At 37.6% G+C, this 14,150-nt stretch overlaps 1 protein-coding gene across 1 annotated transcript in view; it reads right to left on the bottom strand.

The window, feature by feature from the left end:
• Positions 1 to 5,146: 5,146 nt before the first annotated feature.
• LOC112115985 (neuronal growth regulator 1) overlaps positions 5,147 to 14,150 on the bottom strand; it is a 616,138-nt gene continuing 607,134 nt past the window's right edge. The window contains exon 7 of the mRNA XM_026656049.1: positions 5,147 to 7,437. Within this exon, the coding sequence (XP_026511834.1) occupies positions 7,313 to 7,437 (125 nt within the window). The 3' untranslated portion in view covers positions 5,147 to 7,312. The remainder of the gene's footprint in view (positions 7,438 to 14,150) is intronic.

The raw sequence follows: 14,150 nt of genomic DNA, 5'->3' as shown, positions 1-14,150 counted from the left end.
AAGTGGAGGCAGACTGGCCAACTTTTACTGTAGCTTCCCGGAATGTTTTACCTCTCTCATTTGTATTTAGCTGATGAAGTATCACTACCTCAAGTGATACCTCAAAAATGTTAAGCACATCTAAATGACTAGTATCTTGGAAATTAAATTAATTTTCCTGAAGATTTTATACTGGGGGAGGAGGGGCAAGACATAACCACAAAACTAGAAAAGGGATGAGTCCCCTCTTTCCACAGTTGGAAATATACAAAAAGGCAAAATCAGTGTTATCTTAAATCCCTAGAGTTTATTCTCACTTGAGAATCACATTTAAGTAGATGCCTTTAAGGTTAATGGGAGCTGTGCACTTATGACTGTAATGGGTTTGTTAAATGGAACGCTTATGTTATTGTACATATTTCACATCTTATAATGTGTAAATTGTGTTTTGCTTTTGGTTGGAAATTAATAAAGAGGATAGATGTTCATTAGGGGAAAACAGACTGCTTAGCCCTCTGGACACTGAATATAATGTATACATCATTACAGGCATTTATTTAGCTGGCAGGCTGCAAAAAGGCAGTGACGGAATAATGAATATTCACATATTTAAAACATTTCGGGGGAGATTCATGTGACCTTATTGGAATTAACTTTACAATATTGTCTTCTTTCCTGTCTTTAAATTCTGTGTTTTGCTGCAGAAATGTAATCTATTTGACTTCGTGTGGTTTCAGTTTTACCAGGTTTCATAGTTCCCAAAGAAGGTGAGTAAAAAAAAAAAAAATGAATAGATGAACATTGATTGCAAGTAGAATTACAGTCTCTACATTATTTTTCATTTTTGTTTACATTTCTATTTAAAGTTCTTCAAGATTAAGGGCCAAATTCTCTGGTTGGGCGGAGCTGTGCTCAGAGCAAGATCAAAGTGAAAGGTGACCTTATGTCACCCTTACATTTACCCAATGATGGAGATGGCTCCTGGCATAACTTGGAGCAGTCCCCAAGAGGCCATTCCAGCAGCCAAGGATAGCTGGGATATCAGAATGCTCCTGTGCCAGGGATGAGATAATGGATGGTGTAGAGCTGCTCAAAAGTATTCTACATCACTCAGCAATTCCCCTTAATGGGAATCCTCAAAGGGCTGGATCCAGCAGCTTTATGCTTTCTCTGTGCCATTGGAGAGGTATAAAATAGTCATAGGAGGGCTGAGAATCTGGCCCCAAATCTTGTTTTAAAATACAGATTTACATGTGGTCCAACCGAAACATGGGAGAGCTGAGCTTCTAATATATTTTAAAATCTAATTTAGGGCATCCTGAGTTTAGCTGTGATTCATCTCTGGTTTATCGGAAGTGTAAAATGAATATGTTGATATCTAAATTTTAGAGCAAAATTTCATATAGTTGAGAAGCCTTCAAACTCTAGAAATTAGGCATATGGTTAACAGAAAGTAGACGTGTTAGGGTAAGAACAAATATGCATATAGTAATTAGTGCTCAGCAGTGATGGTGACTTGGGGAAATGTGACATAAATTTTGGCACTGCCAGAAAAGTTAAGGATATACTGGCTCTAGATCAGCAGATCTCAAGTAGACCTATTCAGAAGAAAAGTTGTGCTGTGCAGAGGGCAAAACCTACATAAACTAAAAAGCTTGGGGATAGTTATGTAGCTTGGAGGTGGGAACAGTTCCCCAACTCTCCACCAACAATAATCTACCTATCCACCTCTAGCTAGGGCACATGGTCTCAGGAAATTACAACCATCCTAGCACATTGTGCAGCCTCACAAAAGACTGAGTGAAGCCAGCTCTGGCCTAAGAACCATTTTTTGAATAATTAAGATATTTCTCTTTGCAACATGAGCCATATCTCCCCCTACCCCAGATGCTGGTGTGGGGTAGTTTGGGATGTCCTGTCATCCCTCCCTCCCGGGCGCTATTTTATTATGGGGGAAAGGAGTAATCTGTAGGCAATGTGCTCGCTCCTGTTGTCAGAATTCAGTCCTGTTGATCTACTGTCATCAGACCACACTTCCTCTCCACAGATCTTCCCCAGCAGGCTCAATGTCCATCAACAAAGGGAATGTCCATCTGATATAAGGACATCTGAGGATGCACTGAGCATGCTCAGTACATTTTCAACCCCTCTGAATGCCACATGAACGGAGATAGAAGGGCTAAGTCAGCTGATTGCCTATTACCTCACTTAGCATCATGAGGCTGTTACCTGGGAGAGAGTTCTCCCTCAGAACAGAAAGCAGCTTTAATGAGGCATGTAGAGCTTCTTTAGGTCAGCAGCTAAGCTGGTGCTTTTTGCTGCATAGGCCTTTAGGAAATGTGGTACTGTATTTAACACTGTGCCCTATTCTGAGACCGTTATAATACCTACAGTAGGCTCAGTACTAGGTACAACAATATGATGAGTTAATTAGTCAGTTCTCTAAGGGTTTCAGGACAACTGTTTTCTAAAGTTTAAATTCTGCACTTAGGCCAGTGTAAGCTGCATGTGGTCCTAAGGATTTTGGAAAGCCACTGTCAATGATGGTACAGTGCTGTGAATGAGTGAAGGCTTCCAGAAGCTGGGAAGTAGGGCCAGCGGGGACTTCTGCAAACAGTAAGTATAGTCCTGCCTTATCTCCCTACAGCCAGACACCTTCCTTATGCCTGGCTGCACTCCTGATATGACTATCTTTCCTCACAATTGCCAGAAACTCCTGGAATAATTTATGTCCCCAGCTATTTTTTCTTGACCTAACTCTCAGGCCAGCAATCAGAAGGAAGTGATCAGTGTGTATTTGAGAGAGTAGGGGATGGAACTGAGCAAGAAGGCAGAAAGAGAATAGGATGTACTCTATCCCAGAAGGCTTGGGAGGTGGAAGAAATGTTACTGTGTTGGGGAAGAACAGGGAAATAGGGCTAGCTGGAGGGGGCTCCTGTGAGAGGGAGAGAGAGAAGAAAAATTCAAAATGAGCATACAGTGATACTTATAAAAATCTTTACATATGCCCTTGCATTAACGTACCCTACCACCCTATTCACAGCATTTCCTTTAGTAAGTATAGGGAATTCTGTAATATTTACTTGCAAATGTAAAAGTTTCAGTGGCAACCACCAAACTCCTTGTCATTTTCTCAGTTCAAAAATTGCTGAGAACAAGTTGATTTGTCTGCAGTTCAGAAGGTCAGAGTGTCAGGATAGAGTTTCATCCTAACTTTTCCTTTCCTCACATATATTAGTTTGTGCAAGAACTTTAAAATTATTTAATACTTTTTTAAAAAGAACTGAGCATGTTTGTTTTTTAAGAAACAAAATCTTCCATGGCAGATTGTGAAATATGGATTATTTACCTCCAAACTGGAAGAGCAAGATCCAGTCTTAGAAGTAAATGCATATTTAGGCTTTAAGGCATATTGTTTTTCCAGGTAAATACATATTTTGGTATACACACTCATTAATACACAGTTATGTGGGGTAAGCAGATATTTTGGTAGGCATAACGTTTACCATTATTTTGCTAGAGTGCTAACTCTGAAAATGTGCAAAAGAGCAGCTTTCACTGGTAATGTCTTCAATACTCCTGTCTCTTAGAAACAGCATATTTTCTAAATATATATAGAAAAGTTAAAAAAGCTGTCTAGTTATGAAGAATACATTTTCCTGCCAAGTTATAAACCCTTGAGAAACTGTTTGTATTAGAAATTCTGAGACATCCTTAAATTCAATATTAGTAAAGAATCATGATCAGCAACACTATAATTACAGCACCATTGCCCACATATGTCATCAATGCAATGGTAGTTAATAGACCTGTGTTATTGCACATTCAGGAACTTATGGAATTACAAACTTTAGTAATTCAAGTGCGGGACAACAGTTTTAGCATAAGAAATGTTGTACTGTTTGGAGCAAATCCATTTATTTTCTATATTTTTTCATGGTGGGATAAATATAATAATACTTGATTAAAAAGTCTGAACAGTAAGGGGTATCAATTGGATGAGCATAGACTATATCATGAAAGTATCAGCTAGAAGACAAATATATGCCAGAGATTAAAAGATCAATTTTGTAAAATGCTACTGTATTTAATCTGCAACAGTCCGCACTGTCCATGTTGAAAGAATGTCCCATAAGTCTCAAACTGTACAATTATCAGGTTACCATATGGAACAGATTAACCTAAGACGCAAGTAACTTTATTTGACCAATATTGAGTTGGGCCCCAACCCTGCAAAAACTTAGGAATGTGCTTAACTTTATGTACTGTGAGTAGTTTCTTTGGGACTACTCAGTGCATGAAGTTACGCATATGCATAACCCTTTGCACAATTGGAGCCTTAGATGGTCAGATGTTCATAAACACCCTGTGAGAGACCAATCCTACAAACATTTAATGACCGACATAGTGTTAATGTGAGTGGCCCCAGTACTTATGCACAGGATTGGTCTCTTAAATTTGCACATACAAATTATCACTTTTGAACATGCAGAGCCGATAGATGTTTAGGTACCTAGTTTGCAGAAGCAAATGTTGCGCCCACAAACGTGGATTTTTGCATGCTACAAACTGTCTCACAAAAATTGCAAGTGCAAATTCAGAGGCTAGGTTGAAAATTTGGCCTGTGTTTTCCAGTGGCTTTATTGGCAAGAATATTCTCATGATGCAAAAAAAGTAAATACTTAATTTTTTCATATTTAATAAAAATGTTTCCATACTCTATTCTGCTGCCAGAATCCTCACATTCCATGTGTCAGTAATCATGAAAAAAAAAACAATTAGCCTAAATCTAGAATTTGGTCCAGCTACAGTATAGAAACAATTCCTAATTCATGTGAGAAGAGGCATCTGAGTTATACATCTCCTTGATCTGTTTCTTTCTTCCTAAAACTGTACTCACATGTAATACTTTCTGCAGCACCATTTTTTCTATTGAATGGATTCTAGAGCTTAGCACTTTAAAGCTGCAATACAAGAGTGATCAGAATGTCAGGATAGTGTACAAGATGGTTCGTACTGTTTTATACACTGCTTCCTCAACCAATAAAATGTCATCATGTTATTCAAGGTTTTAAAAAAATGCCATATTGATGAAAATAGAACCTGCTTAACGCACAAGTTTAAGAGAATAATAGAAATATTCTACTCTGTTACTGAACACAAACAGCGTGATTCAATACATTTTATTGCCCTGTTATGGAGTCAGTGTATTCTTTTTATGCTCCTTATCTAAGTGTCATTTAGTAATTTCAACATATTTGCTGCATATTTTGTTTATATATTAGTAATGGGCCAGTTGATCAAGGTACTAAAGAAATTCATAATTTGAGTTTTAAAAAATAGGATATTTGCAAAATGAACTTGAAAGTGCTGAATATGTACAGTACCCAGATAGCTAGTTACGGAGCTTAACACAGTAGCAAAAAATGACTGAGTAGGAGTGTGTCTGAGTGAAATTTCTGTGGCAGTGATACTAAAAAAGTAGCCAAATTAGCAATATGGTGTTCAGTGACAATCTTCTTTTGATATAAATAACTCCAACTTTCACACGGCAGCAGTCTTGTTATTATATACTGTGGTTTTATATATTGAACAAGTGAATGGATAATTTTATATTGTAATTAATGTTTTAATTAGAAATTCTTATCACCAGTGGCTCTTTCTATATGGGCCCAATCCAATTCCACTGAAGTGGGTGGGTATCTTTGTACTGACTACAATGGGTGATGGACTGGACCATATATGGTCAACTTTTATAATGAGTCAAATTTTTAAAGGGACCTTGCTTCAGCCTCCAGTTTTGCAAGTGCAACTTAGTGCTCACAATTAATTTACAGCATGACTGTACAATAATTTGGGAGCAAAATTAGAGGCTGTTTTAAAAAAAACCAACAACTCTATTATATCCATAGAAATAAAATATGCTATTTTAGGATCCAATCCGTTACTCAGGCAAAACTTCTCTTGAACTCAATGCAATATGTGGGGACTGCAAGAGTCATTTATGAAAGGTGAAATTAATTGTTATGGTAAGATATTCATACATCTTAGCAGTGCATTAATGAAATTCTGGCAATTAAGATGCAATGTGACGCCATTTGTAAGGTGCACCAAAATATAGTTATTGGAGCCACTTGTTTTTCAATATATCTATATTAAATGTATGTTCAATGCTTCCTATGTTCTCAGCTATCTGAGATTTAAAAACATTTGCAATGAAAGTATCATTGCTAAGTTAGCTGATCAGTACAACTCCAGTGCAAGAATATCAATTCATGTAGTACTGGCCAATAATAAAAAAGGGACTGTCACCATCTCACATATACAGCCTTTTAAGAGTTCTGACTTAGAGTAATGAAAGGGAAAAGTGCTACATTCACAAGAAGTCTCTTAAGAGAGTTGTGCTGTATTTTATACCGGGAAAACTTGTTTTACAAACAAAATCTACAAATTAACTACACTAGAGGGAAAAAACAAGGGAAATATACCTGTGCTATTTTTGATTGACTGGTTAAAAAATACCATGTAGTCTAATTGTTGTGGGCAGAGTTTGGAGCAGTTCCATTACCCCACTGGAGGTGGAAGAGAAGGTATTCTTTTTAGCCAATAGCATCTTTGTCCTCAACTGGAGATTAGGTACGCTTGAATTTACATGTTGTCATTTACCAGTACACATTCCAGAATTGTTGGAGAGGAAGAGAAAAGTAGTATTTTATGAAGGCACACCCATGCTGAATTTACAGGGCGGGGTGGGGAAGCAGAACCGCTTTATGCAGTCATATTACAAGGCTCATTCTTGAAACCTGAATATCATGCTAGAAGAAAATCTAGATATGTGTTATATTTTGAAGAAATGTTTTGAAGGCAATATTATTTGATTTTTTAAAATAAAAATGCTTCTGAATAAATGTGGATAGAATCATATTTAAAGAGGGAACTGAATACTTGTATTGCAGCCTTAAAGAATCACATTTTCACTGCAATATTTTTTTTTTGTAAACTACAGTCTGCAACCCAGCAGACCATGACTGAATGCTTTTGAAAACTTGTAGATTACAAACATGAAATCACAATTAATATCGTCTAAAAGTAATTTCAGAGCTTTCACGTCTTAAAAAAGGACAATGTGTACTGCTTCACAAGGTAATGCAGCTAATCAAAAAAAGGAGTAGAATTAAAGTATTTACATAATGAGCAATTCTACAGAAGGCGATCATCCCCATGTAAGCACTGCTGATTATATCCCACGCTGCTTTTAACAAACTCTACCAGATTGGCTCCAGTCATCAGCACTTTCAGAGAATCCTTAAAAGCCTTTCATGGTTCTTTATATTTATTGTAGAATGATGTTCTTCAGGTAGAATATGCTGGTGAAAGAGGATAGTGTCAACACAAGGTACCAGCAGGAGAACAGAACTTCAGCACCACCGGTAATCCCATACTGGGCTGTACTTGGAGCTGGAAAGAAAAGAATAAATATTAAGTAAATATTTCTATTCCTCATCCCCAGTTCTTTTATTTTACAGCAATCTGGAAATCTTTGCATTTTTCTTTCTGTCTCAGGAGTGCTCAATATGAAACTAGAAGATAACTGGAAAATGCAGCTGAAAGATAGAAAGACACACTACAAAATAAGACTGATAGTGTCTATTCTTTCATCTTCCCCAGAACAATAAATCATTATTACCATTAACATTTTCAAATGTGGATGCCTAAAATTAGGCAATTACATCCCTGCTTAGACACCTGAATCAATGACCTAATGTTCAGATGTGCTAAGCACCAAGGTTCCCATTGAAGTCAATGGACGTTGCGGGTGCTCAGCCCTGCTGAAGATCAGATCATTGACTCAGACTCATTGACTTGATATGGATTTAGGTACCTAACTTTAGACACCAAAGTTTGACAATTTTGTCTGGCTAGGAGGTCCATGTTTATTTTCACTCTCTTTAAAGAGGGATTTGTTTTACCTTTTCTTAATGCAACATATATTGCAATCCCCGTTTTAACATCTCAGTGATTATAGTTATAATTAATACATACAAATAGAATAAAGAAATACAACAGTATATTAAAAGGAACAACAACTGAAATAAAAACCAAGTTTTGATACAGCAGTGTTCACATTGCTTGCTGGCTATTTTGATTGGGACTTTAACACTTGACTAACAGAAAGACAAAAATGGAAAGTGTTCATTTTGTTTTCACAAAATCATAGATATTAGAAATGAAAAAGAACTATTAAGTCATCCTGGACATCCCCTGAGAACGCACGATTATATCCACTGTACATTCATATATTCTGTACAGTTCTAAATTATACAAAGAGATGGGGCTTTTATTTTTCAGATAAGACAATATCAAAATTAATCACTGAACATTATTATTTTAAACCTAATACAGCACAAAGAAAAACAAACCCTAAGGAACAAATAAGATGAAAGTTGAGTTGAGAACCACTGGAAAGTCTGATTTAATAATCAATACTGGCTGAATTCTGCCCTCAGATTTGCACTCACATCTATTACTGAAATCAACTGAAAATGCACTTGTGAATCGCAATGCAGAATCTGGGCCTTTCCATGGATGCTCATTTTCAAGACTGGGCTAACACTGACAACTCGATTTTTCATAGTTTCAACAGTGCCAAGGTGCAGACCAGAATTTTATGATATGGGCTTTTACTAGCTTCTAACACAATACTGACTATGAGCTTGATTCTGCATTCTGAATGTAACCAAAACTCCCAGTCAAGTCAAAGGCAGTTTTATATGCACAAGCAGTGAAGGACTGAGCCTTTGGACATATCTATAATATGCAAAGCTGAAAAGGAAATTACAGTTTACTAAAAGACTTATGTTACCCTACATCACATCTTGGTACAGTCTCTAATTCAGGAAAGCTTCCCTATTTCGGACAACTTTTAAGCATGTGAATTTTAAGTCAATGGATCTTAAGCACTTGAATAAAGTTAAACATGCTTAAGTGATGTCCTGAAGTGATGGATTTAAGCATGTTCTTAAATGTTTTCCAGAACCAAAGCCATAATTATTTCCTTATTACCATACAGCCATGCTAAATTATCCCTTGTTTCAATCAGATAGTATTTCTTTTAAAGGAGAGTAGCAATCTAAGTATGAAATCTTGCATTTTGATATGTCTACCACTAATTATTCTCTTAGATAAAACCCCAGAATCTCAAAATTTGAACTAAAAAAAAAAGCAGAGATACTAAGTATTCCTACAGCTGTGCTTGTAGCATTGAAGTGAATTTTCCTCCAGATGTCCACATGCAAATACTCAGGTTTGTTTTCTATTTTTATAAGTACTGTTTATTTTAAACTGAACACAATAAAGTGAAACAAACAAACAAAAAGAATGTGAAACTGTATTAAAACTGAGAAAAGGTCAAGTTATTAGGAAATACAAGATAGTTTTTTTTCTTCTGAAGAATATTTGGAAGCAAAGGCCTGATCCTACATTATTCGACACTAGGTGGTCTTTCAAATTACTGTTATACAAATCAAGGCTCTTTCAGTCCCCTGAGCCTGAATCTTCATGTTGTTCACGTTTTGTTTTGTTTTTTTCAAGGTGTGCCCGTTTTCCCTGACTCAATCTCTCTTTTAACTTATTTACTCTTTATTTATGAAAAAGAGAGAGTCATTTTCACCAAGGGGAAAGTTAATAACTACTAGTTTACTCAAACATTTCCAGTGCTTTATGTAGGGCAGACATGGTCTTAACTATTGCTGGATTCTGAACTCTTTTGTTGCCTCAGGTCCCATGATCTTTAATTAACATATATGCCTAAATTCTACTCCTTGGCCTAGCAAAAGGATCTGGGAATCCCAATCCTGGTGTTGTTGGATAGTTATGAGAAAATAAAGAAAAGGTAATATACTCTATTTTTATTTTCTTATGCATAGCTATTTTTTCACATCATTAGGGGTGTATGTTTCATGCTAAGTTTTGGGGAAAGTAATGGAGAAGTTACAGTAACAATATTACAAATCATGAAGTCTCTAAATAGGTTCATGAAAAACACATTTTATTGCATAATTTGATTATTTAGCTACTGCCTATTCCCCCTCCACTTCCCTTTAATAGTCCTCCTTACGTCCTAGGCTGCTTTCCTCCCACTTCCCCCCACTAACATCTTAGGGCCAGATTCTGATCCTCTTACTCATACAGTAACTCCTCACTTAACGCCCTGCCGCTTAACGTTGTTTCAAAGTTACCTCATTTAAAGTTGTGCAATGCTCCCTTTTAACGTCGTTTGGCTGCCTGCTCTGTCCACTGCTTGTAAGATTCTGTGGAAGAGCAGCGACTTTACAAGGGAGCATTGCACAAGTTTCTCTTCTCCGCCTCCTCCCCCTCCCTCCCAGCGCTTCCCTCACCTCCCAGCGCTTCCCTCACCTTACGATTTTCTGGGAGGGAGAGGGAGGAGTGGGAAAGCGCTGCGTCTCCGCTCCTCCCCCTCCCTCCCAGAAAGTCCTAAGCGCAAAGGGCTGGGAGGGCGGGGTAGGAGCGGGGAAGCGCTGGGTCACCACTCCTCCTCCTCCCTCCTAGAAAGTCCTAAGTGCGGAATCTTGGAAGCTTCACACAGCATGCACAATTCTGGTTTAAAAATTAGTTATCTAGTGGGAGGGTTAAATTTTCAAAAGTAACTTTGAGAATTTAAGAACCTCAGTCCTATTGAATTCCATGAAATTTCGGTTCTTAAGTGTCTATGTCATCACTTTAGAAAATGGGACTTGAGCTCCTAAGTCACTTAGATAATTTTGAAAACTTAACCCATAGTCTCTACTTTTCTTAAAATTACAGTAAAACTCTCGCCACATAAGTACTTAAGCCATTTTATCCCAGTCAAATTGTATGTCAGTATAATCTGAATAGTTTTATGCATAGTGTTAGGGATACTAGTAATGATGGTCAATGTGTTTCTGTGATTGAAAAGGCTATCCGGGTGCCAAACTACTGTAGGCTAGATAAACAAACTTGCTTCATTGTTGTCTCAAAAACGGAAGATACAGAAACTAGTCTCAAAGGTTTTCATTCAAACTTGGAAGAGCAGTAAATTCAATTTTTTCAAAGGAAGAAGGAACTTTAACTGATACAATTCATGGCTGAGATGAAGGCTTGAAATTATACAAAATGAATACGTGTATTCACAGAGAAAAGGAATACTAAAGAACAAATAGAGAATACTATTATAAATATATATTATGGATCAATTTTTCCCTCATAAAATTAAGAACAAAAATTAAAAATCTTTTGAAAGATTTAGTCATTTAGAGACACATTTACAAAATCTCACATTGTGTTTTAGTTCCTTTAGGCAGTGTTGTGGGATTATAGGAAAATCACTTCAGCACAGCTAAATGGTAGTACTGTATGTAATGGTGATAGCTCATGAAAAACTCAACTGGTAACAAGCGGTAAACTGGAAATAATAGCTGTGCTAAGTCTTATTGTAATTAACTTATTAACTCATCCTATGTATTTTTTGTGTGGTCTTTGTTTCTGCATAAAATTTTCATCTTTATGTCAGAGTTGACCCACGTAGGCGAGGGTGAAGAAAAACTAAGATATAGCAATATTTCACCTGCTATATATATTTTTGTTTTGTTTTGGTGACAGGGTAGTTAGACTAATAACTGATTAAGTCTCTAGGTTCCATGTTTTGCCACGAATATCAATCTTTCTGCAGTAGAAAATTATTACTTTACTAAATATTTTCTAACCCAGCCTATTAATAACACTGTTTAATGTATTTTGATATTAGAGGATCCTTATGAGTAGTTCAGCATTGTGTCAGAGGATTACAAAGAGAAATTAAGTGGGTTTTATCCAACTGCCTAAATTGTGAACAAGAAACCCTTTAGTACAAATAGAAGTTACCTCTGAGCAATGTGTATATTTATTCTGAAGTAACAAAAATTTTTGAATTTCAATTCAACATTAAAACATTAAAAACAAATTCCCAATTCCCCCCCTTATTTGTTGCACTTGGTTGCATGATGCATCATGTCTAATGTATAATGGCATAGTCTGTTATGATGGATACTGTTCCTTTTGTGAGGCAGATTTATAAGGTTAGGAATTTTCAGACAATTGAGCAATGTGACTGGAAGAATATCCCTATTCTTTATACAGTTTCTTGGATGATTGATTCCCTAACTAAAGACATTTTTAATGCAAGTTGTTTTTTTGGGGGGGGGGGAGTTATTTTATGAAGCATCACAGCTACTCAGTTTATTACAGAGCTCCATGCATTATGCTGAAAGTACACTCAAATAACAGTAGACACTGAAACATACGTCTGGCCTCAGTTTAGCCTGAAGACCTCTGACCTGCATGCAGGATACACACAAAACAGGTTGGCATATATTTTCAAAAGTGGCTAGTGATTTGGCGTGCTCCAAGTTTTGGGTTCCCAACTTGAGGCACCTTAAAGGGACTCAGTATTCAGAGGGCAGGTGCTCAGCACTTTGTGAAAATCAAGTCCCTTTAAGTTGTCTCAAGTTGGGCACCTAAAACCACTAGTCATTATTGAAAATATGGGTTATGATAAAAAGCTTATAAATGGAGCATCATGGCCCAGCCATAGCACCTCCAGTAGGAGACACCCCAGGGAGACACATATACATCCATCGAAGTAGGTTATACCATCCCACACCAAATGGTGCATCTTAGTTGCTAATGGCATAGATTGTATCCCTTGGGCAAGCAGCTCTTCTTTCAAGGTGGATCCCTGATGTCTCAAGTTGTGCTGAATTGTGGCATTTACAAAATACCATGCTTGAGGAGTTGGGTGGGGACAGAAGTAGGTTCCTTGTTTTTCTGGTAGTAGTCCCCTTTTGTGATAGAGCATTGGCTTTCCAATTTTGGTTTCCTGGGTGATAGGTAATTGTAAACTCAAATCGGGAGAAGAACTAGGCCCACCTTCGTAATTTTTGGTTCAAAGCTTGAGCCTTGTGGAGGTACTCAAGGTTCTTATGGTCAATAAAAATCTTTACTGGATGCAGAATCCCTCAAGGAGGCAAAGCCATTCTTCTAATGCAGTTTTGATTGAGAGCAGCTCTTTGCCCAGGATTTCATAGTTCATCTCTATGGGGATGTGTTGTCTGTGTCGCTGCCAGGGCCATGTTGGATGCGTCTGCTTCCACTATAAATGGGCAGATGGGGTTGGGATGTGCCATAATCGGAACTGTGGTGAAGGCACTCTTGAGGGTCAAAAGCAAGCTGGGCTTCAGGTGACAAAGTGAATCAAATGGCTTTATGAAGGAAGGAAGTCAGGGGGCTATTTGTTCAGAGAAGTTGGCAATGAATCATCTATAAACAGTCGCAAAGCCCATGAAGTGCTGAAGTTTTCAGAGGGTCCAGGGTACTGTCCAGTTGTGGATGGCTTCCACTTTCTGCAGCTCCATCTGAGTGCCCTCCTCGGAGATGATGGAACCTAAAAATTCAATGGTGGCCTGGTTGAACGTGCACTTCTCTACTTTGGCATATAAACCATGCTTCTGTAGTCTCTCCAGGACAGACCAGACACGATGGCAGCGCTGCTCAGGGTTCTCAGAAAATACCAATATATCAAGGTAGATGATCAGGTACTGATCCAGGATGTCCCTGAACACAATGTTTATGAAATGTTGGAATGTTGCGGGGAGCATTGGTTAAGCCAAACGGCATTACTAAGTATTCAAAGTGCCCCTACCAAGTATAAAAAATGGTCTTCCATTTGTCCCTAGGCCCTGTGGAAACTAGATTGTATTCCTCCTGAAGATCTAGTTTAGTGAAGCTTCTGGGAGTCCTCAGGTGATCCAACAATTCTGGGATGAGGGGCATAGGTACTGGTTATGAATAATCACCTGATTTAATATGTGATTGTCTATGCAGAGGCATAGTGACCCATCCTTTTTTTGCACAAAGAGGACTGGTGACCCTGCTGGAGAGGTGGATCTCGAAATGAAGCCCTTTGTCAAATTTTCCTGGATATACACATGTAGCCCCTCCAGCTCTGATTCAGACATGGTGTATATTCATCTGTAGCACACTTTTGCCTGAGGTTGTAAATCTACTGGACACTTTTAGGCCTTATGTGGGGGTACGAAATTCACATTTTTCTTTTTGAACACACCCAAGTAGTCTTGGCACTTATTAGGGAGTCT

This window comes from Terrapene carolina, unplaced genomic scaffold, assembly GCF_002925995.2.
Source record: "Terrapene carolina triunguis isolate 2854851 unplaced genomic scaffold, T_m_triunguis-2.0 Scaffold211, whole genome shotgun sequence".
Lineage (NCBI taxonomy): Eukaryota > Metazoa > Chordata > Testudines > Emydidae > Terrapene > Terrapene triunguis.
The sequence above is the reverse complement of the archived record's forward strand: the minus strand, read 5'-3'. Positions and strand labels throughout refer to the sequence as shown.